This window comes from Gopherus flavomarginatus, chromosome 13 (assembly GCF_025201925.1).
Source record: "Gopherus flavomarginatus isolate rGopFla2 chromosome 13, rGopFla2.mat.asm, whole genome shotgun sequence".
NCBI classification, from domain to species: domain Eukaryota; kingdom Metazoa; phylum Chordata; order Testudines; family Testudinidae; genus Gopherus; species Gopherus flavomarginatus.
Genome location: NC_066629.1, coordinates 23,128,343 through 23,155,362, shown reverse-complemented (window position 1 = coordinate 23,155,362; position 27,020 = coordinate 23,128,343). Strand labels below are relative to the sequence as shown.

Genomic DNA, 27,020 nt, shown 5'->3' with positions numbered 1-27,020 from the left:
AAGATGGCCAGAAGACAAGATCAAACCATCCTTCAGTGCTCCAACTGACACGTTGGCCCCCCAGCCAAAGGCGGTGAGGAGGGGAGCAGGGGCCCATCAGGGATGGCTGAGTTTGTAATCCTGTGGAGTTTGCCATGTCTTGGGGCGGGGGTGTGTGTTGAAAGCATCAGTTCCCTGCTCCCATAGGTGATGATTTTCTACTTTGGTGGTTCTTGGTGTCAGAAATCAACGTCCCAGACATCTCTGGCACGGCCTGGGGGAGAGGGTGTGGAGTCTCTTCCAAGGCTGCTGAGGTTGTCTGTGCTGGCGCGTTTCAGTTCCAGGATGTGCTTGTGGCCAGGAGAAGGGGGAGATACAGGTAAATTACAAGCAGGTGGCGCAGCAAGGTCAGGATGCCAAAGCCAGGCGTCACACTTCCAGCCCATGCACAGCCGGTGAACGTTGCTGAATTTGACTCTCCAGCTGTGATATCAAAATCTATATTTAAATGAACCCTTGGGGGCATGTTTCCAAAGGGTCGCGTGGGGTTCCAGTCACATGGCTCTTACGCAAGTCTCTGCTAAACCCCTGGGACTGTGGAGATTCCCCCACCTTGGGCAGGGACCGTCTTTCTGTTCTGTGTTTGTACAATGCCCCTCACAGTGGGGTCCTGGGCCAATACAAAAAATGAATAACAACAAGAAATCTTTCTCTGTGCCAACCCAGCCCATCTGTGGGGAGTGGAGTGACAGGCCTTTCCCCGCTGCTGCTATTTTGAGCATCTGTGTGGGGCTGTAGTTTGATAGAGTGTAGTGCAAACCACCAGACAGGAGCTTGATGGGGATGAAGTCGTGTCACTTCCTGTGGCTGTATAAACTGCAGTAACCTCTTCCCCGGTACCTTCCTTCCCTGCCCATGGCAGAAGGGTGTGCTCAAGCCATGGAATCTGGCTGTTGAGAGGAGTTTGCCTCCAGGGTCTTGGCTCCAGCCTCTTTCTGATATGGTGACTTTCATCCTCAGTCCCAAAGCACTCTGCAGGGGTTATTTACCCACCACTGAAATGCAGCCACCTCTGAGGCCGGATGCAGCAGCTGTTAAAAAGCACCTAGTAACACCACACAACAGTTGAGGAGAGGAGTGAAGGAGAATCCAGTGAAACTGCTGGGCAGGATTTAGGGAGGCAGAATGGAATTGCCCACACTGGACATCTCCTGTGTAATGACCCAACATGGCCAGAATCTCAGGGACAACAGAGCACTCAGGGCTTCAGATCCCCTCCAAGAGACAGGTTCTGTAGGAAACTGCTACAGATGTGTCATCCTGGTGAGTGGGTTAAATGGCACTTGAAAGCCCCTGATTGATGTCAGATCAGAGTATGAGCAGGCTGAGAGGAGAGTTGGTGTGCGGGGGGGGGGGTTAGTTTCCTGCTCCCACCCGTGTCCCGCTCCTCAGGCCCTTTGAGGACGGCTCCTACCAAACTATGCGTTGGTGGCATCCCTGTTTCATGTGTGTAACTTGGGGGGCCCTCAGAGACCCGGGGGAGGCTGATGGCAGCCGGTAGGTGGTAGTCTCCTTTAATTAGCTCCCCTCATTAATGGGATGCCAATCAAATGGCCCCAGGAGGCAGAAGAGAAGCTGCTCCTGGAGAGGTGAAAAAAGACACTTTTAAAGCCCGGGGTTTGGTAGCGGTAGGAGATAGCTGAACGTCACAGCAGCTGCCAAAAGAGCAGGACTGGGTGAAATGTGCTTTGGGGGTGACGTTACTAGCGGCAGGGCCAGTGCAACCATTTAGTCGACCCAGGTGGTCACCTAGGGCGCTGGCATTTTGGCGGCACCATTTTCTTCGGCAGCGACCGCAGTGGCCGGGTCTTCGGCTGCCCTGGTTACCGCCAGCATTTAGGTGGAGGGAGCTGGGGCAGGGGAGCGTGGGGAAGGCCGCCTGCAGTAAGTAAGGGGGTGGGGGCAGCATGCAGGGGAACTCCCCGCCCCAGCTCACCACTGCCCTGCTTCCTTCCCGAGCACACCATGGCTGCTTCAACTTCTCCCGCCTCCCAGGCTTGCAGCGCCAATCAGCTTAGGCACCACAAGCCTGGGAGGTGGGAGAAGTGAAGCAGCCACGGCGTGCTTGAGGTGCTCGTGCGTGGAGCAAGGGTGAGCTGGGGCGGGGGGGTGCCTCAGGGAGGATGGTGGGGGTGGGGAGATGCTGCAAGGGGGGTGCCTCAGGGCGAAGGAGGGGAGCTGCCGAGGAGGGGGGAGCGCCTTGGGGGGTGCGGGGGGGCACAAGGTGGGTCTAGGCCACGAAACATCCTTGCACCGGCCCTGACTAGCAGGTCCCAGGTTTTAATAGGATGTTGACTGCAGCTGGAGAAGGACCAGGGCTTGGTAGGGCAGAGATCGGGGTGGGGTCCCCCATCAAAGGCTGGATTTGGGGTGAGTGCAACCCTTCCATCTGAAGGGAGACTTGAACTGCTACTCTGGTGAGGCTCATCGATATCACCTCTACCGGATGAGACAACGGGAGCGTCCCCCGGCCAGACCAGAAGCAGCCTGGCTAGTCTTAGCTGGCTGTGGTTCTATGCAGCTCTTACAGCCAGTAGCGCACCCATCTGGGCAGAAGCTCAGGGTGCCTGGATCTTCAGCTGTAAATGAGCCACATTCCAGCCTGTGCAGAGAAACTGGGGAGTCCTTCATCTCCCCAAGACAGACCCTCCCACCGTGGCCTCTAGGAAGTTCTAGAATTTGGCCTTTCGGGTCCAAAGTTTGCCCATGGCTGTGGGCATGTGTCCACATGGCTTCTGCGTGTGTCTATTTACCAAGTATCATTATTCCCCCTTTTACAGTTGGAGAAACTGAGGCACAGCGAGGGCAAGTGACTTGCCCCAGGCCACCCAGTGAGTCAATGGCCAGGACTGAGGCCCAGGTCTTGTGGCTCTCACTGCACTGTGCCCCATATGTTCTCCTTGACTAATGCAGCTTGTGCCCCACATTATGGACAGAACCCCATCTCTCCTCCAGAGTTGCTGGCACTGGTATGCATGGGGGCTGTATGCACAGTCTATAAACCGTTCCATTGCACCGGGACTTTTCCCATCTCCTATCTGTTCCCTTTTCCTACTGTGTCTCCTAAGCAGAATCTATTCTGGACCCCTATGGCCTGAGTCAAACATCCACACCCAGCTCCATCCGGCGGGTTCAGACTTAGGTGGAATGAATTCATCCAGCCCTGCCAGAAACAATGAGCTGGGCATAGTCATCCACCTATTAGCAAGGGGACGTCACCCTAACCCCCTGCTACACTGATGCTATCACCCTGCATATCCCGTAATGGTGATGTCAACGTAAATGTCCCACACCTAATGGTGAGGTCACTCTGCATCTCCCCAGGCCAGGCTGGGTATCTCTGGGATCAGCCCCTTGCCTGCTGTTTGCATTGACTCCCCCAGAGCCCACTCTACCCTGCTGGGACAGGAAGGGCTGGCATCAGCTGGAGTTCTCCCCGTCACCCAGAGGTGGGAGAATTGCAGGCAACATTCTTAGGCCTTTCTCAGGGCCTGAGCCTTGCTCCCATGAGCAACCTTTACTCAGGCAAGTAGTCCCTCTGGCTCCAACGGGTGGCAGGCTCAGTTCCTAGCTCTTTATTCAGGCAAAACTCTGCTGGAGTCAATGAGGCTCTCTTTGGACGGAGGGGCTCCAGGGTGTATCCCAGTCACAGTAAATACTGTACCTGGTCCCTTTCAAAAAGGGCTGCTCAGGATCCTTCTCCCCAGTGAATTACTCAGATTGGAAGCTCTCTGGGGTAGGGACTGTCTTTATTCTGTGTTCATACCACGCCTAGTACAATGGAGTCCTGCTCCATGCCTGGAGCTCCTGGCCCTACAGTCATACAAACAACGTGCCCATGGCTGTGGACAGGTGCCCACGTGGCTTTTGCATGTGTCTGTTTACCAAGCATCGTTATTTCCCCGTCTAAAGCTGGGGAAATTGGGGCATGGAGACTTGCCAAAAGTCACCCAGCAGACCAGTGGCAGAGCTGGAGATAGAACCCAGGAGTCCTGACCCCTGCCTGCTAAGGTGGAGGCTTTGGGTTCCCATGCAGAGCTGAGACAGCTCTTCGCCAAACTCAGCATGAAATTCAGGGGTGACGGGGATGGAGCCTCATCCCCTGCTCAAGGAGGTTTAAAGCACATGGGCTGTGGGGAGTCCAGCTGGGGGTCCTGGTGAAGCTTCCTCTTGGAAGTGGTCTCCCTCACCCTCCACCACCTTACATCAGCCTCTGTTCCCTCCCCACAACTCTCCACTACCTTACATCAGCCTCTGTCCCCTCCCTACAAGCCTTCACATCTCCCCTCCCTGCCTCAGATGTCTGGGGGAGGGGGCTGGGCAGGGACTGACAGGGGTCTGGTCCTGGGGGGCAGCTGATGAGGCAGAGAGGGCTCTAGTGGGTGAAGGAAGGGGGCTAGTTTGGGACTGACCCCATTAGCAAGCACAGCCCTGCAGGGCTCACTCAGACACCAGAGGGCTGGGAAGGCAGCTGGGGAGCAGGCCCCAGCACAATCCCCATCTTCACATGCCGGAGCTGACAGGCAAACTGCAAAGCCCCTGCAGAGCCGCTGTCCTTCCCCAGTCACACACGGGGGTGGGCTGAGGGCTCAGCTGCTGTTGGGAGTTACTGGCTGTCAATGAACTTGAGTAACCGTGCTGCAAGCTGCAGCCCTGTGGAGGCTGGAGAGTGCGGCATGGTTTGTGTGCCACACAGAGCCGCCAGCAGGGCAGGGCTGGGGGAGGGGGTGCAGCTCAGCACCTGGGTTTGCCCTGCTGCTGCTCCTGGCTCGGAGTAGTTGGTCACATGCCCCCACATCCCCATCTTCAGCATCTCGCACGAGCCTGGCCAGGACTCAGGAAAGCTGCAGCAAAGCCACAGGCAGGGCCATGAGGAGGAGGAGGATTATACGCTGTGTTACCATTGGGCTTAGGAGCCCTTGCCAGGGGCCAGGCAACCGCTGCAGGGCCATAAAGCTGCCCCTAGATTGCTCACTGGCCCCACCAGCCCCCTCCTTGTGCCAGCTGCTTCCCTGCTCCGGAGCCGACTGTGCCGCTGATTTCCTACAGTGCTCCTGGATGGCAGCAGGAAAGGTTCTGGGGCGCACATCCCCACCGGAGGAGAGGAAATGGGCATGTTAACACTGACCCACATGAGGAAAGCAATCCCTGGGCCCTGAAACAAGATACACATCTTCCCAGGGGTGATGGAAATGCTGCTTCCCCGGCGCCTGAGCCAGGGCCACTCGGGCTTTACAGCAGCAGCAGGGATAGAACACAGACCCTTCCTTCATGGAGCAAGAGGAGAATCCCCATTAGCTGCTAGCAGTAATGGGTCCAGGACATACCAAGAGCAGTTCTGATTCCTTCCAGCAGAGGGAAGTATTGTCCCATAAACCCTCGAGTTTGGTACCTAGAAGCCTAGCCAGGCTGATCTGCATATAGCTCTCATGAGCCCAGCTTTTTCTTTGCCCTGCTGCATTGCATGGTGAGAAGTTGGGAGGGATGGCACAGCTGGGCATTTCCAGGAGAGTGACCCCAGCGCTGTGGACGCAGATACTAGGGGTTAACCCCTTCAGAACCACAGGGGTTTGCCAAAGCTACCAAGTTTGCTGGAAGGAGGGATGTGTGGTGCGCACAGCTAATGGGAGCTTCGTTCTTGCCAGGTCTGGCACTGCCAAGGTGCAGAGAGCCATGAGCCAACCCCACAATGCCTGTGTCCCTAAGGCTGTGATTGCTGGGGGCCGGAGCCTCATTCGGAGGGACTAGTGGGAAGTTGGTTCCTTATTTTGACCGTGGCATCTGTGTGAGAAAGCACGACAGAGGGGGCACCTGCACCCCATCTATAGGAGAACAGAGGGCGTGTCCTGCAAGACCTTCAAACCCTTATTGTTTGTTTATTTGTCTTGGGGTAGCTCCTATAGGCCTTAATTGGGGCACAGGTCCCCGCTGCACTAGCCACTGTCCGGCCGTGATGAAAAGACTGGCCCTCCCCCAAGAGCTGACAAGTGACAGCCGGTGGGCAGCAGACAGATACAGTCTAGGTCATTAGATTAGAGGGATAGAAACCTGGCATCCTCTCCTAATCTAATCTCATCCCTTTCTCTGTTCTCTATGCTCTTGCACTCTTTCTGTCTCGCCTGGCTTTCTCCGATCTGCCCTTGACCATGGTAGGTGGGTGCTGCTCTCAATAGCTGAAGTTGGAGAGAAAGGTCCTAACCTTCTGCTATACCAATTGCTTGTTGCCCTGATGCATGGGGGTTTAATTGCCCTTGTTTGAGCCTGTGGCTATAGGTCAGGGAGTTATCCAGATCCACTCCCAACATCTGACTCCACTCCTGGGCCCCTCCCGCTGCAGTTCCTTGACGCCTCCACTGTAGAAGCCCCAAAATTGACTTTGGAAGGTGACGGCTCCTGAGAGACACAAGGCAGTGCCTGTCACACACCCACAAGACGTCTTGTTCCCAGCGCTGCAAAATGCTAATCAGCCTCTTCAGGTCCCTGGTAATTCTGGGGCTGATTAGCGGCTGCTGCCAGGTGTCACAGTAGGAATGCAAAGTAGGTCGGCGGGCCATCAATCCGGCTGGCGCAGGGCCTGCAGGTTGGGGACTGGTATTGCTGGGGGCTGCTTCCCAGAAAGCCCCTCCTGGGCAGAGCCTGCCCGGTCAGTGCACCGCTGAGTGCGCCAGGGCAGCAGCGATGACTCAAACACCAGCAAAGAAAGATCCCTCTGTGAATCTCAGCCCCCCGGGGCACTGCAGTAGGACCACTTGTTAGTCCTCGTTACTGGCCGGGGCGGGCAATGAGGTGGTTATTTCTTGGAGGCAATAGGAGAGGAGTCCTTTAGCCCATGGTGGGCTTTCCCCCTTCACACACATTGCTCCTTGCATGCAGAACAATCTCCTGCTTCCTGTTCTGCAAGCCCCCCTGACTTGCTCTCCACCCTCCCAGAGCTTTTCTCTGCTGCCCCTAAACTCCCCTCTAGTTTCTCAGCTGCTGCTTGCTTGTCTTTATCTTGAGCCCCAGTCCTGCGAGGCGCTGGATGCCTGCTGGAGGGGATGGGCCAGAGGGCTCAGCACCATGCGGCATCGGACTGGTAGACTCAGGAAGCTCCCCAGGGCTTGAAGGTGTCCCCGTTGTGCAGAGCAGGCTCTGCTCTTGGTTTCCCCAAGGCCAGTGTGCAGCGGTGGCCCCCTCGTCACTGGAGCCAGTGCAGTCACTGCAGGTTTGCAGTGAGCAGGGAAACAGAGTGGAGCCCAGCCCACGGTTTCTAACACACTCGGCCAGTTCATGGCGCCAGAGAATGAGTAACAGTGATTGTCCATGGGGCAGATCTTGAGAGGTTGGGGGGGGGGAAAAGTGGGGTCCCCTGGGATTTTGCATTTGGGCTTCCTATCCCAGTTTGTTTGATTTCTACCATCCCGGTATGATCCTCTCTCTGTCCATCCCCATGCCATGCTCTGTCCTAGTATAATCTGTCCCATTAGGCGCCGCGCTTCATTCCAATATGACCTATATGTGCCTATTCCTGTGTGCTCTGCCTCACCCCTTGACTAGTCCTGTCACGCGTCCTTTGCTTTCTCATTTCTGGATGGTCGCAGAGGCCCTGGGCATGCAACTTATCAGCTGCAAATTGGACAGACTCCACAGGATGCTGGAGGGAAGGGGGTGGAGGGAGCCTGCTGCTGACCTTGGCTTCCTGGAATTGACAACTGAAATCGACACGGCTCTGCTGCTGGAGCCAAGCTGGACAGAGCCTGGAGCAGAGTAGCCTGGGCCTTTGGCAGACAGACGCCTGTTAGCTAAGGTAGGGGAGGGACTCTGTTTGCAGAAACAGGCACCGTGACCCAGGCCCACTCCCCTGCGGAGCGAATCCCCACCCAGCAACCTCTCTTGGGAGATTCCATCTCCCCAGCTCTGAGGCTGCCCCAGCATGTGGCAACCTGCCTTCTGTAGTGACCCTTAGCACGTTCCGGCTTGCCCTGCTGCTAAGGTCCATAGCCCCAGGCAGATGCAGGGGCATCAGGAGGCTGGGCCTCCCCCACCAGGGGCAGGAAAATTAGCAGGGAGCATCTGTCTGCAAAGTCAGTGCAATGAATTGGGATGGGGTTTCACCCTTCACGACAGCTGCACCTGTATTCCCCCACTGGGGCCCAGCAAGGGCACCCACTCTTACGCTTCTGGCTCTTGGGTGGAGACCTGCGTCTCTCTCCCTCCTGACCAGGGTGTTACCTGCCTGTGCTGTGAATTCCTAGCAAATCAGACAATCTAAGCAGGCTCTGCTTTTCTTTGTTGTCGAAGGCTTTGAACTGCATAATGGCTCACAATTATGTCACTACACAGCTAGATTCAGAGTCAAAGAGTTGAACGCCAGGAGGGAGACTAGATGATTTAGCCTGATCTTCTGACTGCAGCTCTTTGCAAGCAAGCACATTTATTCTTAAGGTAACAGCATTACAGAGAAAATGTATTAAGAACCTACAAGCATGCTAAGAAGCTTGCCAGAGATCACTCCAACTCCCACAAGGGCTCCAGCTGGTGAAAACATCCTTCAGACCCCACCAAGGGAGTTTTCTGTGGTCACAAGTTCATAACAGCTGTTAGCTCAGTATAAATTCCCCATGAATCTGAGAGTCGCTCTTTTATCTGGTTTGAGCCTCTGACTTTCTCCTCCTGTAACAGACAATGGGGTTTTCCTTCAAAGGGATGGGTCCGGAGGTGGGCAATTTGCATTCCCCTCCTCCCAATATTTCCTAGGAAACCCACTCAACTAAAAGGTCTGACCCATTGTTTGAAAAGAGTCCTTTGACTCTCATAATGCTTCCCAGGGTTTACATTATTCCTGTCTCCCCCTTAAAGAAGTGCCATGCAATCCCACAGTAACACGCCCACATAGGCATTTGTAATACAATGAATTCCTAATTTAAACTTAGTTCAGCAAGGATTGCCCAGGATATGGCAGGAGATTGCCTGATCTGGCACAGGGGCCTGGGCATCCCAGGTAGTGCAGGAGCTTTCACCTCTAGGTCACCAGTCAGGAGGGAGCTCTGCCAGCTCTGCAGTGAGTTGTGTCCATGCCATGTGCACTAACGAGGCAGGAGGTATGTTCTTAACGGTTGCTGCACCAGAACTGCCTGCCTGCTTCCTTCAAAACAGTGGCTGATGTTACAACATCTGCAGGCTTGTAATGTGGCACTGGGGCTCAGAGAGTGGGAGAGGTTGGGGGGTGCCCCCCGAGGTATCTGTGGATGGGTGGACAGACTGGAAGTCAGGACTCCTGAGCTGTCTTCCTGATTCTCTCCCTGCCCCATTGTGTGTATGACCCCATTCTGTGCCTCAGTTTCCCCATCTGCAACATGGGGAGAATGATCCTGCCCTGCAATTGTAAAGGGATTTTGACTAAGAGAGCTTAAGGCCAGAAGGGACCATTAGATCATCTCATCTGATCTCCTGTATAACACTGGCCACGATATTTCACCCAGTTACCCCCAAACTGAGCCCGGTAACTTGTATTTGACTAAAGTGGGTCTCCCAGAGAGCCTCCAGTCTGGATGTGAGGCCAACAAGAGACGGAGAATCCACTACTTCCCCTTTGGAAAGTGCCAGAGAAGGGCCACGGGTTGGGGTTATTGTAGTGGGGGATGGCGTAAGCGCCTCCACCCTAGAGGAGTTACAGATGTGGGGCTGGCCCTTCGCATCATGGCCACTGGCTCCACAGCCTTCCTGTGCCACTGGACAGTTCTCTAGGCTCCCCACGGGGGCTCACCCTGCTTCCTTCCCCTCTTCCAGGGTACAAGACCCTCCTGAAATGCCTGTCTGGGAAATTCTGCCGGCGCGAGCTCATTGGGATAATGGGCCCCTCAGGTGCTGGGAAATCCACGCTCATGAACATCCTGGCTGGTTACAGGTGAGGCAGCTCCCTTGCGGGGTGAGGGCGAAGGGTTCCCTGCTCAATGATTGACCCCTGTGCATGGGACTGAGAGCCCGGTGTTCCCCTCTCTCCAGCCAGCCTGGTAGGGATCGGAACGCAGGGCACTGTGATGGAGGCTCCTGGGGGTGGGTTATCCCTGTGGGAGGTGGAGAGCCGCACTCGCTCCACCTCACCAGCACTGTGCTCTGTGTCTCGGCCTGTCACCCACAGGGAGACGGGGATGAAGGGCCAGATCCTGGTGAACGGCCGGCAGCGGGACCTGCGCACCTTCCGCAAGATGTCCTGCTACATCATGCAGGACGACATGCTGCTGCCACACCTGACCGTGCTGGAGGCCATGATGGTGAGTGAGTGGGTGGTGCGGGGTGGCATGGCCCGGGGCGGGTGGGGGGACAGCAGGGCACAGCAGCGAGGAATTGCTTGCTTGGAGCTGTGTTTTTGGCCCTGAGATCCCAGAGCTGAGTGCAATTGGCATAAGACCTGACCCGGATTAACCCACTGTGGGCTTGCCACTGAGCCCATGGCCTCACAGAGATGTGATGGCACGGGGCCGCCTTCCTCCCCGGTGTGATCCCACCGGCCTGGGTGCAGTGAGTGCCATTATATGGCTATGGACTCTGGTCTATATGGGGATAAGAACAGAATACAGTGAGCATGTAGAACCCACTTTGGCTTGTGTTTTATAGACCAGCCAGAGTCTTCAGCTGCTGTTACTGGGGGAGTTTGGTGCTCGTGAAAGCTAGGGGAGCTGAGCCAGACTCTGCAGGCAGCTGTGGGCTCCTCTCACATGCCTCTGCAGCCCTGTTCTGTAATCCGCCCTGTTATCCCAGCCGTGGGCTCCTCAATGTCCACAGCTCTGCCAATACCCCTCAATCCCAACCCACAGCCCCACTGCTATCCCAGCCCTGGGCTCCCCTGTGCCCACAACTCTGCCAATACCCTTCAATCCCAACCCACAGCACCTCCTGGAGTCCCCCATGCACACACCACTGCCAATACCCCTCAATCCCAACCCATAGCCCCCTGCTATCCCAACCCTGGGCTCCCCTTTGCCCACAACTCTGCCAATACCCCTCAATCCCGACCCATAGCCCCCTGCTGTCCCAGCCCTGGGCTCCCCTGTGCCCACAACTCTGCCAGTACCCCTCAGTCCCGACCCACAGCCCCCTGCTATCCCAGCCCTGGGCCTCCTCATGCCCACAGCTCTGCCAGTACCCCTCAATCCCAACCCACAGCCCCCTGCTATCCCAGCCCTGGGCTCCCCTGTGCCCACAGCTCTGCCAATACCCCTCAATCCCGACCCACAGCCCCCTGCTATCCCAGCCCTGGGCTCCCCTGTGCCCACAGCTCTGCCAATACCCCTCAATCCCGACCCACAGCCCCCTGCTATCCCAGCCCTGGGCTCCCCTGTGCCCACAGCTCTGCCAATACCCCTCAATCCCAACCCACAGCCCCCTGCTATCCCAGCCCTGGGCTCCCCCATGCCCACAGCTCTGCCAATACCCCTCAATCCCGACCCACAGCCCCCTGCTGTCCCATCCCCTGGATTCTGCTGAGCAGAACTGAGGGCAGAGTGCCTGGTCTACCATGGCATCCTGGGTGGAGGCCGGGAGAGCCCTGGTCGTTCTGTCTGGGAGTTGGGCAGGCCAAATGTGGCTGGCCTCAGGCTCTGACTGGCCCCTGTGTCTGCTCCCTGGCCCGCAGGTCTCTGCTAACCTGAAGCTGAATGAGAAGCAGGAGGTGAAGAAGGAGCTGGTGAGTTGGGGGTCCCTGCTCGGTAGCTGAAGGGTTTCAAGGGAGGGCAGCACTCTCTGGGCAGCACTGCTATGCCCAGAAGGGCCCATCCTGTCCCTCTGCTCACTGAGTAAAGGGGCTCCCAGGGCACACCCTCCCCTCCACTGCTTCAGCCTTCTTAATGGCTCAGTGCACCAACACAGAGGTGGGGCCCCTGGGAGGGCTGGGGAAGGTGGGGACACAGGCTGGGCATTGGGGGCAGGGGATGGTAGGGGCACCAGGGGGACGGGGAACTGGAGACTTGGCCTGGGCACAGTGGGGGCAGAGGGAGGTAGGGGCACAGGGGGCAGGTGGAACTGGGGACTCGGGCTGGGCACAGTGGGGGCTGGGGGAGGTGGGGACACAGGCTGGGCACAGTGCGGGCTGGGGGAGGTGGGGACACGGGCTGGGCACAGAGGGGGCAGGGGGAGGTGGGGACCTGGGCTGGGCACGGGGTAGGGACAGGGGGAGGTGGGGACCTGGGCTGGGCATGGGGCGAGGGGACAGGGGGGTCGGAAGAGTGTTGGGGGCCACGAGCACCTTTCAGACCCTGGCCCCAGGGAGGCTGCACATCCCTCCAGGCGGGGCTGTGATGGGGCAGCGAGGCTGGCACAGTGACTCTGGGGCCCAGTCGGGTAGTGACTCTCTCTGCTCTATGCGGGGCCCAGGTGCAGGAGATCCTAACGGCGCTGGGGCTGCTGGAGTGCTCCTACACCCGCACCATGTCGCTGTCCGGCGGGCAGCGCAAGCGTCTCGCCATCGCCCTGGAGCTGGTCAACAACCCACCTGTCATGTTCTTCGATGAGCCAACCAGGTGACTGTGGGGCCTCCTTCCCGCACCGCTGCAGGCCAGCATGGGGCTCTTCCTCACCGGGAGCCTGCAGCTGTCGCCGGCCCCTGGAGCTGCACGGCGGGAGCCAAGCATGAGCAGCGGGGTCACGTCTCTTTGCTGCAGCTGAGAATTTGGGGGGATGGGTGTCACAGCCAGGGATGAATGTGGATTGGCCAGGATGGGGGGCTCTACCCGCACCAGCTGGAGGGGGGGAGCTGTGAGGGATGCTGTGTAGCCAAGCTGGGGGAGTGGGGAGCCCTGCTCTTTATATTAGCAGCCGGGGAGCCCTGCCCTGGAACCCCTGCTAATGGCTCAGGGTCACAGCTAGGCCCTTCCAGAGTTGGCTCAGGGCTGCCTAAGGTGTCCCTGTATCTTGGATGTTCATTCTTTCCCCATCTCCATTTCTATCCCACCTCTTTCTGGCTCCACTCCTCTTCCTCTCTGCATTCATCCTTTCCCCCACTCCCTCTCTCTCTCTTCCACCTCTTCTGTCCCCCTCACACCTCCATCCCCCCTTTCTCGGTCCTCTCTCCTCCCCCCACAAACCCCGTTCCCTTCTCTCTCCCCCATTTTCCTGTCTGCAGTGGCCTGGACAGCGCCTCCTGCTTCCAAGTCGTCTCTCTGATGAGGTCCCTGGCCCAGGGAGGCCGCACTATCATCTGCACCATTCACCAGCCCAGCGCCAAGCTCTTTGAAATGTTCGACAAGGTGGGTGAGTCCCCTGCCTGCCCCTGTGCTTTGGGGAGCATCGCCTGCTAATCAGAGCTCTGCCTCCAGGTGGCAAAGGGGTCTCTCCAGCTGTGGGGCAGAGTCCCAGTACCCTGGGGCAGCATCTCTCGGCTGGTGAGACCCCGCCAGCTCCCGCTTCCCTGCGGGGCAGGGCGCTCCCTGGCTTGCATAAGCCCTAGGAGTGGGAGGTCTCAGGGTCTGGCCCGTGGTGTTTAGTGAGGGACTTGCTGCCATTTCCTGCTCAGGCAGCTTTGTTCTCTCTTCCAGCTGTACATCCTGAGCCAGGGCCAGTGCATCTTCAAAGGGGTGGTGCCCAACCTCATCCCCTACCTGAAAGGGCTGGGCCTGCATTGCCCCACCTACCACAACCCGGCTGACTTCAGTAAGTGCCCGTGCAAAGCCAAGCTTCCCATGCCTTTCCCTTGGCCTGCAGCCAGCCCTGCCTCTTGCTACCTGGGCCAGGACGGCATGGGAGACCTCCCAGGAGCGGAAGGGCAGAGGGGTTGGTGATTCAGCATGTGACTCCTGGTGAGTTTTTCTGGGAGTTGGAGAAGTTCGTGCTGCTCTCCTGGACACAGCCCAGCTGGTGTGGTTCCGTCCTCCCCCACAGGGCTCTCACCAGATGTGAGATACTTCTTCACTTCCTGCCCTAAGCACTTGTGCTGTGTTGCTGCTAAACAATTGCCGCCTTCCACCCAAGAGGTGGCTGCATTTCCTCAGGGATGAGTCCCCTCTAGACCTCTCACAGGGCGAGTTAACATTGCAAGGTGCTACAAAAGCCTTCGAGGGAAGGAGGTTTGGGAGGGCAACGCACTGACCATTCCCCATGCAGAGTGGCTCCAGGCACTTGGGAGTGGGGTCTCCCTCCCCACATCTGCCCAAGGTCTGGTGGGGGGTTATGCCTAGAGGACTGTCCCCCACCCCACCTGGCATGGGTCAAGGGGCTGTGCCTGACTACTCCAGCCATAGCACCTGGCCTTGGGGAGGTGGCAGCTCCCCTGTGGTCGCCTGCCTTTTCTTGATCATGCTGTCTCTGTCAAAGCTCCCCATCCCATCTGGGAGTCGTTTCCAGGAGCAGACAAGCCTAACTCCCACTCAGCCCTGAGATGGAGGTTAGTACACCACCAATACGCCGGGGCCAGGGCAGAGCGAGCAGGGGTGCCCAGCCGCCCCTGATTGTCAGCTGTGGCTGTGAAGGGCAGGGCAGGGTGCCCAGGTCCGAGGGGGTCTCAGCGTTTGCTGTTTGGGTTCCCCCCCCCAGTTATCGAAGTGGCTTCAGGCGAGTATGGAGACCTCAACCCATTGCTGTTTCGTGCCGTCCAGAACGGGCTGTGCACCATGGCCGAGAAGAAGAGCAGCCCGGAGAAGATGGACTCCTCCTGCCCAGTCCCCTGCGTGACGGTCAGTGCAGCAGCCCCGAGGCAGGCAGACCCTGGGACATCTTTGCCCCCAGTGCCCAGTACCCTGTGGTGTGGGCTCTGTCCCTCCAGGTGGGGCTGGGCTGTGGGTCAGCTATGGGGAACCGTCCTGGTGTATCTAGGGAATATCCCTGGGACAGCAGCATCCCTGCCCTCCTCAAACTGTCCCAGACCCTGGTTGGCTCCCGGGGGGGTGGGTACAGAGCGGATGGGAATTGGGAGCAGGCCCTGCCTTGTTCCCCTACCTCGAGGGAGTGATGTCTGTCTCTCCACCTGTGGAGTTTGGGGTGCCTATCGCTGTGTTATCTGGGCACTGATAGAGCACAGGCCTATGGCACTACAGCCCCCCTCCCTCCCAGGCAGTGCCCCTTGTTCTCTGGGGGGCTCCCCACACACCAGAGCACCATGGAGCCCCTATGCTGTGTCTGCCTTGCTGCCTCCGTAGTGCCGTTCCCCAGTTTGTGTACAGCAGCCCCGCCTTGGCCCAGGGTGCTGTAGGGAATAGGACGGTGTCTGGGGCGTGGCAGATGCTGGCCTGGCCTGGACCCATTGTCCCTGAGGTACTGGGGGTAACAAGGCTCCTGTGGGTGGGGCTGGTGCCTGCACTCCCAGTAGATGCCCATGGTGTGGGGGGATGTCTGCATATCCAGGCTGGGAGCCCCTGGGTCCCTGACTCTCGTGTCCTCGTCATGGTTCCTCCACCCCCCTCCAGGACGTGGATCATATTGAGAGCCACACATTTGCCACCAGCACCATGACCCAGTTCTGCATCCTCTTCAAGAGAACGTTCCTGTCCATCATGAGAGACACGGTAAGGGAGGGGCGCTGGGGGACGGGCCAGGGCAGGGGAGGGGGCAGAGAGCGGAGGGGACAGGTGCTACAGGAGCAGGGTCCAGGGCTGGGAGGCGGAGGGGAGGGGTGGGGAGGGAACCGGGGGCAGAGGGTGGGAAGGTTGGAGGCAGGACTAAGGCACATGCAGAGAGGATGGGGTGGAGGGAGCAGAGATTTAAGGTCTGGTGGCTGGAGAAGGGAAGGGAGAGGCTGTATCGTGGGAGCCCTTACTGCTGGAGCCAGCGGGTGGAGGGCGCCCATCGCTGCCCTTGCTGTCAGGGGTGAACGCTCAGCAAGCGGCCCGGCACGCCCAGGGCTGCTGGTAGGCCATGGCCCTGCCCCTCTCTGAGTGCTGAGCCCATCTCGCCCCTGCAGGTCCTGACCCACCTGCGGTTCATGTCCCACATCTGCATCGGGGTGCTCATCGGGCTGCTCTACCTGCACATCGGCAACGACGCCGGCAAGGTCTTCAACAACACCGGCTTCCTCTTCTTCTCCATGCTCTTCCTCATGTTCGCCGCCCTGATGCCCACGGTCCTCACATGTACGGCACTCACCTGCCCCCATCCCCCTTAGAGCACTGACGTCTGTCCCGGCACCTCCTGGGAGTGAGCGTGGGGCAGGCCAGTCTGGCGGCTGGGAGCTTTCTGTGCTGCACTGAAACTCCCGAGCCAGTAACTCCCTCTGCCCAGGCCTGGGGCTGAGCTGGGGTTGCTGCAGGGCAGGCGGGGCCAGTCACGTGCCAGCCAGCAGGGTGGGGTGGTCAGGCGCTGATGGGGCACAGAGGCTCCTTTGGGGTGTCAATGGAAGACCTCCACCAGGTTAAGAGGTTAGCCCAGTGCCCTGTGATATGCAGGTCGGGGTGTCAGGCCCCTGGACCACAGGGGATCCCCTAGCTCTGGCAGCTGAGCTCCTCCATGGGGTCCAGCTGGGTTTAGCCCTGGGCGACTCCAGCCAGGCCTGGGAGAGGCTGAGGTTGGGAGCGATGGGCAGCGGGTGGGGTGTAGGTGGTTCTAGGCCCAATTCAGTTCTTGAGTAGATCCCGGTGCCCCTCGCTCCTGGAGGCGCTGGGGCCCAAGGGAAAGGGCGAGTCCTTCATGGATCAGAACCAGCCACAGCCATGCAGCTCCAGCTGGGCTCAGCCACCTCCCAGGAGTCCCGGGGAGCTGCTTGGCAGCACGACTGGGCTTCAAGGGTTAGCATCTATCAATCCCCCCTCAGTTTCTATTTGAGCAAGGAGCCGGCAGGCCCTAGAATGGGGCTGGCACAGGGCACTGCTTGCTGCTAATCTGCTGGGTCCCTCTGTCCCTGCAGTCCCTCTGGAGATGTCTGTGTTCCTGAGAGAGCACCTGAACTACTGGTATAGCCTAAAGGCCTATTACCTGGCCAAGACCATGGCAGATGTGCCCTTCCAGGTGAGGATGCAGCATGGGGGGAAGGGGGATGAAATAGACTCTCCTAGGTTAGGCCCCTGGGCCGCTCTGCCTACAGGGAGATCCAAGGCTGTCGTCTCCTGGGTTCCTGCCGCTGGTTACACAGCCTGGGCCTTGACCCCCTTGGAGAGGTGCAGAGAGGGGGGTTCATAGAGCTCCGGAGGTCCCAGATCCCTGTCCCTGGAGCTCACAGTATAACTGGGACCACTGTGATGCTTGGGGCCACAGAGCAGGGGTGCAGAGACCCCATCGGTGCAGGGCACAGCACGCCTTGGTGGAGGTGGGTCCTGCTGAACCATCTCACTCCCTGCCCCTGCAGGTGATCTGCCCCATAGCCTACTGCAGCATCGTGTACTGGATGACAGGCCAACCCCCAGAGGCCACGCGCTTCCTCCTCTTCTCCGCCCTCGCCACCTCCACCGCCCTGGTGGCACAGTCCCTGGGGCTTCTGATCGGAGCAGCCTCCACCTCCTTGCAGGTCAGAGGGGGCTCTGGTTTTGATGGGGACCCTGGGCTACATGCAGGGGGGAGAGCCTCTGGCAGTTTGCACCCATCTGCTTTGTCAGGGTCAGTAATCGAGCGAGCCGATGATGTGCCAGAATGTGGGACTGCAGGTGTGCGAGGGGGTGTCTGCTGTGCAAGGGCGTGGCACTGAGAGCATAAGCGTGCATGTGTGTGGCACCATGCGTGCACACCAGAGAGTGTGTGGTGGGCATGGGTTTGCGTGACACTGGCCACGTGCTGTGATCCCCCAACCCCATTGCCATGCCTGACTCCAGCCTGACTCTGCCTTACAGGTGGCCACGTTCGTGGGACCGGTCACTGCCATCCCCGTCCTGCTCTTCTCAGGCTTCTTCGTCAGCTTCAAAACCATCCCCACGTACCTGCAGTGGACCTCGTATGTCTCCTATGTCAGGTGGGGGCTCGCAGCAGCTGTGGGAACAGGGCACTGGCAACACTCATGCATGGATGGTGACTGTCCTGCGTCCCTGCTAATGCTCCACACAGACCTCCCTCTGGGAAGGCTTTGCAGGGGATTCAGGCCCGGCCCTAGGGCGTGAGGGGACATCCAGCTACCAGGGACACCTTCTCAAGCCATGGCACCCTGCTCCAGGGAGGCTCTGGCTGAGGGGTGGTAGGATGCAGGAGAGGCAAGGACCATGGAGGGATGGTGCCCCCTTGTGGCTGCAGATGGGTTGCAAGGGCCTGCAACTTCTTTGAGGATGGAGACAGTCTTAGGGGAGATGATTTTTGTGTATCTGTCTGGTCCCTGGCCGCACAGCAGTGCCAGTTCTGCAGCTGACCAGCCTGATACCCCCAGGTGCTACCAGCACCACTCCTGTCCAGATCCTTGGTGGCCTCTCCCGGCCAGCTCCCTAGCGTGCCGTGATGCTGATGCCACTCTTGGCAGGTGCAGCAGAATCGGGATTACCCGTGGCTGGCTCCTTGCTGAAGAGCAGTCCAGAGGCTCACCCAGTCCTGTGCCAGGTGAGCTGCAGCCACCCAGTGTGTGTGCAAATCCAGGGTGCAGCTGGCACTAATGTTGCTTGTGCTCTGGTGCAGGTATGGCTTCGAGGGCGTCATCCTCACCATCTACGCCATGGAGCGTGAGGACCTGGAGTGCCGGGAGACTCCCTGCCCCTTCCAGAATCCCAGCAGGATCCTCCAGGAGCTGGATGTGGAAGAGGCCAAACTCTACCTGGACTTCATCATCCTGGGCATCTTCTTCCTCGTTCTGCGGCTCCTGGCCTACCTGGTCCTCAGGTACAAGGTGAAGTCTGAGAGATAAAGAGGCCATTGGGGCCCGATGCCTTTCCCAGACCTGATCTGCCACAGCATGGACATTCCCAAAGGGACTCTTGGTCTCTGAGGATGTGGGACTACAGGGGAGGCATCGGGGAAGTGGCGGCCAGTCCTGGCTCAGTCGAGAAGGTTTTTTGGGACATCTCGGAACTGTTTTAACCTTTCCACACTCTTCATCGCAAATGTTTTGTACTGCCCTGGAATGCCTCATTCTCTCCCCTGGAGCCACATCATCAGATGGATCTTGGATTCCTTCCTCCACCCTGTGCCCCAAACCACCACCTCAGGACACCGATGGAGGCAGTTGTCTTCCAAGCCAGAGAAAGAGAGAGCAGCCTGCCAAGGCTTTGCCGTCTGAGGGAGGGGGGTTGCACCGGTCTGAACCCAGTTTACCTCCCGCAAAGCACAGTTTTGTAGCACAGTGTGTAGTGCAGTTTTTTAACTTGCCTGCGAGTCAATGTCCAGTAGCATGTGTATCTATATTCAGAAGAAATCAGAAGACAACAATAGGCTACGTGGCAGAAGGCTTTCGTGTTTACCTTAGCCATAGCAACAGCCAATGCCATCGCCCCTGTCTTTTTTGTAAACTTCCCTTTTTCTTATGGAAAAAACAAAACCAAACGACAACTCAGCTGCACTTAGTACAGGAACAAGTACTGCAGCTCTGGAGGGATGCAGGTAGATCAGGCCTCTGCATTTAGGATTTGGCAGGATGTAATATTGGTAGAAACATTTCACTGAAATTTTTTTTAAATGTTTTTTCGGGAGATGGGAGAGTTCCCAGCTCTGCTGGGTTTGCCACCAGGGCCCTGCTGTGTTGGACTACTGCATGAGACCCAGGGAATGACGACGCAGACCAGGCTAGCCATGAATTGAAAGTGACCAGTCTCATAGAATCATAGAATATCAGGGTTGGAAGGGACCTCAGGAGGTCATCTAGTCCAACCCCCTGCTCAAAGCAGGACCAACCCCCAGACAGATTTTTACCCCAGTTCCCTAAATGACCCCCTTTCCTTGGAAGCTGAGTAAATGGTGGAAAGGTAAGGGGCAGATTCTCCATTCTCTTATGCTGGTGTGAATGGGAAGCAGCTGCTTGAAGCCAGCGGAGTTAGGTTTGGTTGAGAGAAGGATCTGGCTCAGTGACTGACCTCAGTGGAGTGGCTGATCCAATGTGAAATCAGAATCAGTCCCTAGGGGCCCAATGCTGCACATCACATGGGTCTGATTCTCCCAGTTCACCTGCACTTTGCACCGTCACTTACACCTGCACACAAATGCTGCCGAATCAGAGCAGAGGTATGTTTTACCCTTGCTTTGCACAAGTGTAAAATGACGACACAACGTGTCGGGTATTAACGAACCAGCCCCATTGAGGTTAGCAGGATGTGTGTGCCCTGAGCAGCATGAAAGGTGAAAAGTAAAGGGCCACTCCTTTGTGTTAATAACCCCCAGTCTTGTTACAATGCAGGGAAGGACATTTTCATTTGTGGCTGATAATGGGACAATGCCGCTTTTACAGTTTGGCCTTGCAGCCGAAGCCCTGAATAGATGCAGACAAACAAATTTCAAAACCTCCCTGAGCTCCCTAATCAGTAGCAGAAAACAGGCACAGAATTAAACACCCCCAGTGTGTTTGTGTTCAGCCCGAAACAGTGTTTACCGTGTGTAGCACGTTGTGTACAGAGCATTTTGCAGGGAGACGCTTAGCTGGTGTAAACCGGCATAGCTCCAGTGGCTGCAGTGGAGCAATGCTGAGTCACGTCAGCTGAGGGTCTCCCCTTGTAGGAGCTAATTTATTTCGGTGTACACCTGAAGTGGCGGCTCTGTGAAGCTCTAGGTATTTAAAACATGGTCCGTAGCTATAACTGGCAAGTAACTTGTAGCAGAGGGAATTTCAGGGGGAGGGGAGAAGAGAAGATGATTTCAGCTGAGATTTGGGAAGAACTGGGAGGCACAGAGCGGAACTATTTGAAAGCGATTCCTCCCATCTTTGACATGCCAAGGCTTGAGCTCAATATGCCACATTTCCTCTGCAGTAGCTGACAAGCCATTGTCCAAAGCAGAGTGTTTTCCTGTGCTGCGCAAAGCATTTGCAATGCCTGCAATCAAAGCACCTTGCTCTGCTGGGAGCGGGTCAGGTCTTGCATGCTAATCAGAGTCAGGCCTGGTCACTATTTGGATGGGAGTGGTGTTGGAGGGTCAATAGGAGCTGTTCTTCCCTTTAGAGGCCATACAGAGCCCATGGTGCCATGAGGCGGAGCTTGTAGTCAAAGAGGTGTCCTTCAGATGAGCCTTGAAGTCCAGGCCCTACAAACTGCAGTCTTGTGGCTTCTTTGTCAATCAGGGCGTTAGCCTTGGCGTCCTGGCCAAATTCCAGCTCAGGTTTCCCTTCCCTAAAGTCCTTAGCAGTTGCAATCAGAGACAGGATCCTCTGTTTCTCGCCCTGAGCTTCTATGCAGTATTTCTGTGCTGTGTCAAAGAGCTGCCGTGTTCCACCCCAGAGAGGGCTGCAGATGTGCAGTTTGTAGAGTGCTTTAGGACCATTCCAGGGGAACGGTGCTCTAGAAATGGAGGCTCCAGAGCCTTGAACTCAGGTATTTGTAGGGCAGGGAAGGAGGAGCTCAGTTAAGCTCCACATCTGCTCTGTTAATTGTTTGGGGCTAAAACAAGCCACTGCCACTCCCGCGTTTCAGTTCTCATGGAGGAGATGGGGAGGGAGGGGGTTACTGCTGTGGGGCTGAGCATACGGCCTAGAGCCCTGATCCTGATAAGGGGCAGTATGTAGAGGGCAGGGGACCCAGGTGTTGGAGGGTGAGAGCCAGTGAGATTACCCAGTCAATGTGATTTCAGCAGCCTGGAGGCTAACAAGGACCTCCTCATCTCCACTCACTCCTCTTTCCTCCTTCCCGTTCTCTCCATCCCATATTCCATGGGCACAGGCAAGGAAGGTCCTAGGTCCTCGCATCCGGCCCCTGCTGTCTTTGGCAATCCATCTTACAGCCCCATTCAGAAACTTACCAAGCTCTGTCTTCAAACTAGTCAGGCTGTTTGTCCCCACAACTCCTCATGGGAGGCTTGGCCGATAGTTAGAAACTGTGACACTTTTCGCTTCTCTCCCCTCATCTCTCTTTCCTCCCTTGCTATCCCATCAAACTGTGTCGGCGCTGGGGGCTGCACTAGTTAACTGTATTCGTACCAAAGCTGTGCGTGGCGTAGCCATGCACATACACTACATTCCTATCATAACCTCCGGGTCTGTCTATCCCCCTCTTGGTGTAGGGAGACCCCTGTGACGGGGTCTGAACCCAGTGTAGGGTCCTGCTCTGTTTTCCAATAGCTTCTCCTTCCGCTCAGCCCTGCAGGAAGCAAGTATGGAGGGGCAGAGGTGCTGGGAGTCCCCCCAGGCCAATGCCAGATGTAGCAACATGCTGCCCGCCCTGTCCCAAGGACAGAACCCATGCCACCTACCCTCAAGATGTCCTCCAGTGGTCTAAACCCATCTCCATTATCATCTTTGCTCAGTAGCGTCCCGAGCTTCTGCTCCTCCCAGAAGAACCAGGGCCGTTTGCTTGGTGTTTATTGGGTCTCTCTTGCTGGATGGACTGGACCTGAGTTTCTCATTGCACTGCCTCTGGCGGGGGCAGGTGGTGCGCTATGGACACCGGGGGCCATGCAGGAATAAGGAGCTGCTCACCATGGATCTCCAACCCTCTGGGGAATTCTGAGTCCCAGTTCTCCCAGGCTGGAGCCTCTACCCTCCCTCCCCCCACACAGAAACAAATCGGGTCCCTGGACTGCACTGGACCTGGATCTTAGCGGGATCAAAGGAATAGAAAACTGGATGTGGGATCCACTGCTTGGTACGGTTGTTCCCTTCCCACCTGTTTCCAGAAGCTGCGTCCCTCCTGCATCTTGTCTGGGAACGGGGCCGGGCCATGCCGCAGGAGCACAGCTCGGGGACAGGATCTGCTTGGAGTGTCTGTGGTTCTGAAGGTCGGTTATGGCTTGTGAGCCTCGGTGTGGGACCCTGGCTGCTGAGGTTCGGATTGTGTCTGCCTGGGTTCGCTAACCTCTGACCCACTGGGCGGGGACAAGCATTGCTTACTGACTCCTGAATTCAGAGCACAAGGGGTCCCCGGATGGAGCCAGCCAGACTTGCTGAGTGAGCTTTGGGGCAAGGCTAATTGCTGGGCAAAGACTCTCAAGCCCCAATTCCCTGGTAACTCGATAATCCGTGACCCCAGGGGGAATATGGAAGGGGAGACAACAGCAAACCAGCCTCTGTGACAGGGTCATGGGCTGACCCTCGGGACTGATGAAAGCAAGGGTGTGCTGGCAGGGGAGGGGCTGTTGCCTAGGCTGCCCCTTTTCTGTAGCTACCTGCAGAGCTCTGGAGGTGTCCAGCCAGCACTTTTCCTAGATTCGTACAGGACGTCAGCCTCCCGTCCCAGTCGCCCTCCTGGGCACCGTGCCTCACTCAGCCTGCTCTAGCTGGCTTCATTCTCCAGATGGTCAGATGCCGTCCCAAGTCTTACAGACGTGGTGCGGGACAGACCCCCTGGCTTGCGGGGTGGGGGGCAAGAATGGCTGGCTGGGGTGCCCCCTTTCCCGTGCCCATGATGGCAGTTGTCCCGATTGGCACTGAACACACAATGCTGTTGATTGTATGGACTGAAAGGGGCACTGGCACTTCAAACCTACCATGTGCTGGATCGATGCAAGGTGCAGAGCTCGTCTCTCGGAAGCCACCTGCCCTCAGCCCTTTCGGTATCGTGGCTGCTGTCAACCAGGGATGGAAGGAGACTGGGCAAACGCCCTCCCAGCTGGCTGCTTTAGTGACCATGTGCCTTCGCTCGCATGTCGCAGTGTGTGAGAGAGAGATGGGGCCCATGGTCCAGTACGCGAGATTAGCAGCATTAACGGTGTTCGGAGGTGAGGAAATGCTCCGCCTGTCTGAGTGGGATTAGCAGAGTGCCGCTTTGTAGGCATGAGGGATTGTCCCCTCCTCCCGGTGTTAATGCAGGGTCCCACAGGGATGTCACTGGCAGCAGCCACCTGGCACAGTTCAGACAGTGAGCCGCTGTGGCCATGCAGCTGGAGGAAGGCCCGTCTGCTCCAACCTGCTTGGAAGTGGAGTCTTCTCTGTGACACGCTGCCTGAGGCAGCTGTAGACTCCAGGCATGCTGCTGCTTCGGGTCAGGGACAGCCATGTCACCCAGAGGATGCCCATCCCTCTGATCTCCCCTGCCTTCTCTGCCTACCTACTTCCCCACCGCCTACCTCTCTGTGCCCTGGGGAGATGAGGCAGGGCAGCTTTCCCTCCTGTCTCCCCTAGCATCACAGTGTGCCAGCCACACGGGGTGCACAGGATAGGGAAAGGTCGGGCAGTTGTTACCCGCCACTCACAGTAATAATTCCAGTTGCGGGTTGGTGCAATCCTGTCTCTTCCTTCTCCTTCCTTAAACGGATTCAGAAAAAGCAACCAAAGGGCCTCCTCCCATGCTGGGGAGTTTGACATGAAACTCCTGTCTGCATGGGTGTCGGTGGCAGGGCTTGCTCCAAAGAGGGCAGCTGGGCATGCCAGAGTCTTATCCTAAGATTGTAACAAGTGATGACAGTGCACTTTAATAGAGCATGCTCCTTGGGGCGCTTTGACATTACCAGTCACTTTGGGGGGCACTAGGTTGCTTCTGGATGCCAGTTTGTGTGGCACCAGGGCTTGGCGTCCCCTCTCTGGGTAAGAAAGTCCTGTGTGTCTCTTTGGAATAATCAGGAGGTGAGTGTTATGGGCGAGGGACAGTTCTCCAGTCCTGTCTCTTCCTGTAATGTTCCCAAACGCTGGGTCACGGGAAGATTTTAGACAGGTCGCCACATCCAGGGCTGGACCCTAGGTGAACATATCCTTCTCCCTGCCCGGTGCAGAGGGGGGCCCTGTGGAGGGGGTGGGTGTCACAGACAAACCTGCTCTGCCCTCACCCCACAGAGGCAGCTCCTGTCACATGGGTCTGGGCCTGGCTCTCTACTCCAGGCACTGTGACCCTGTGCACTAGCTTGCAACACTTGGAGTGGGGAGCAAGACCCAACCCTGTGGGACAGGAGCCACTGCTGTGGGGAGGGAGTGCAGGGCAGACTTGGTCTCCAGCCCCTCCCCCAGGACCTTCCCACACACAAGGCTGGGATTCTGGTTGCGGTGCCGGGGCAGAGGGTGTATAAATGTGCCGGTACGTCACCAAAAAAAGAAACTACAGTTGGTGGATCACCCCAGGGAAGAATTTAGGAACCACGGCTGAAATGCACTTTTAATGGACAGCAAGTCCTTGTTCAGGCTGCTAATTAGGGTTTGTGTCCTTTGCAACATAACCTGGATGTTGTTACATGTTTAGCCTCTCCTTAAAACTGCTCCGCCCACCGGGAGAGCTGCTCCAGTCCAAAGGCATGAATGCAACACATGCAGCTTCTCTCTCTGTGCACTCACGTAAGCACATACACACACTCTGATACAGTCTGGCACACTCTTGCATGCTCTGATACTCTTATTCACACACACAAGCAAAGCAGATTCGCAATCAAACCACTGGTGCTAAGGCTTGCAAAGGGAGGAGGCTGGGCCATGAGGGCGGGGAGCATTTCCAGGGCTCCAATTTCCCCTCGAATCAGGCAATAAACATGTTTTGTTTCATTCTGTGTGGACAAAGTTTGTGTCGTCCAGCCACCAAGTGAACTCCTGGGCCAGAGAGCATCACATGGCTATCTCGACTGCTCCACATTTCCCATCGATATCTCAACATGGCTAGCGTGTGTGAGTTCGTTAATCTCTCTTTGAGTGTTCTCCATGTTGTATAACCAGATGGGTTTGTATAGGGAGTGCGTGTGTGTGTACGTGTGTAGCATAGAGAGGTCTGGCCAGTAGAATCTGTCATGGGCCACCTAATCATAAGAGGTGTGCCTGTTTAACTGGGACAGTGTCCCAGGACCAACGCATTTCAAACCATGGCTAAAAGTCAGTGAGTCTGTGGAAATGGCATCATGTTTAAACCCTTTGCTACAGCTGCCAGATGTGACATGCTGTGAGCCAACATTCAGGACACGGTCTGCGATCTCTTTGTTCCCTGAAGGTGGCTTCCTGGATCCAAATGACCGTGCTATCATTTCCCCAAGCCCGACCTTCTGGGTATCTTTTCAAAACAAGAGGTGAAAGGGAAGCAGATCTCTCCCATTCTGAGAGCTCCCCTTGGGAAGCTGGCATGTCTCTTTCCTGACAAGGGTCAGCTCCAGTGAAGAGGATTCTGCTGTATGCACACACGCACATGCAAGTATAATCTGGCTGTAACTCCTGACTTCATGATGGTGTCTTTGCAGAGACATTGCTAGTTTAATCTCGACCACCATCCAGATTCACAGGGTGACAGGAGTCAGCAGCCAGGCAGATATTTTGCAATTTAATTCAGTGTTCCTGAGATGCCAGCTGTATTCGTTGGATTTCACACCCTTAATAAAACCTATATTTATACATGTCAGAGTGCCTCTTCTGTCTCTGGGGGCCTGAAGGGCGTATGGGCCGGTGTGTAGGGGGTCTAGGCAGTGAATTTGTTTGCCAATGTGTACATGCCGCTCTGGGAATGTGTGTTTATGTGGGATGGGTGTGGGCACATGGTTTTGGGTTGTTAGACAAGCAGGCGTATGTTTATATGGGGGGGGTGCAGTTGTGTATTGTGTGTAGGGTCAGGGGTATGAGTGTGTGGAGTGTGTTGCTTTGTGTGTGGAGCTGCAGGTGCACGTGCTCTGAGTAGAGCTGTGAGCGTGTGCAGGGGTGTGAGTGTGGTGGTGAATGTTTGGGGCCGAGAGTGCGTGGGGATCATCTTGGCACTGTGCCTACCCAGGAGTGTGGCTGACGGAGAAGAAACCTGACTGCATGTGAAACAGATCCAGCATACGGCTGGGGGTTAACCCTGCTCTGCGGGGTCTAGATCAGATGCTGTTTAATGATCCAGCATTGTCTTCATTGTAGGGAGGGGGGAGGATGATTCCTACAGGCATTTCCCAGGGCAGGACGCAGGAGGCTCCCTCCTGTCCCTGGTAAGACCCAGGGGCTTCTCTTGTCCAGTTTACAAGCAGGTCTCCCAGTTATTCGTTGCCAGTGTAAGTAATTTAGGACACGAATTCTGCTCTCGCCCAGTGAAAACAGGCACATGAGAGAGTACGTACGACACGGCTGACACTGCTCCTGTTAGGGGAGACTGGGATGGGCATGT

The 27,020-nt window shown here is 56.9% G+C and overlaps 1 protein-coding gene across 1 annotated transcript in view; it reads left to right on the top strand.

Annotated features, from left to right (window-relative positions):
* The window catches only part of ABCG4 (ATP binding cassette subfamily G member 4), a 30,032-nt gene extending 3,781 nt beyond the window's left edge, over nt 1–26,251 (top strand). Inside the window, exons 3-15 of the mRNA XM_050922147.1 lie at nt 9,808–9,925; nt 10,160–10,292; nt 11,654–11,704; nt 12,391–12,536; nt 13,139–13,262; nt 13,551–13,665; nt 14,545–14,684; nt 15,414–15,512; nt 15,908–16,076; nt 16,847–16,947; nt 17,285–17,443; nt 17,763–17,881; nt 18,529–26,251. Coding sequence (XP_050778104.1) covers nt 9,808–9,925; nt 10,160–10,292; nt 11,654–11,704; nt 12,391–12,536; nt 13,139–13,262; nt 13,551–13,665; nt 14,545–14,684; nt 15,414–15,512; nt 15,908–16,076; nt 16,847–16,947; nt 17,285–17,443; nt 17,763–17,881; nt 18,529–18,754 — 1,700 coding nt within the window. The 3' untranslated portion in view covers nt 18,755–26,251. The remainder of the gene's footprint in view (nt 1–9,807; nt 9,926–10,159; nt 10,293–11,653; nt 11,705–12,390; nt 12,537–13,138; nt 13,263–13,550; nt 13,666–14,544; nt 14,685–15,413; nt 15,513–15,907; nt 16,077–16,846; nt 16,948–17,284; nt 17,444–17,762; nt 17,882–18,528) is intronic.
* Nucleotides 26,252–27,020: the final 769 nt, after the last annotated feature.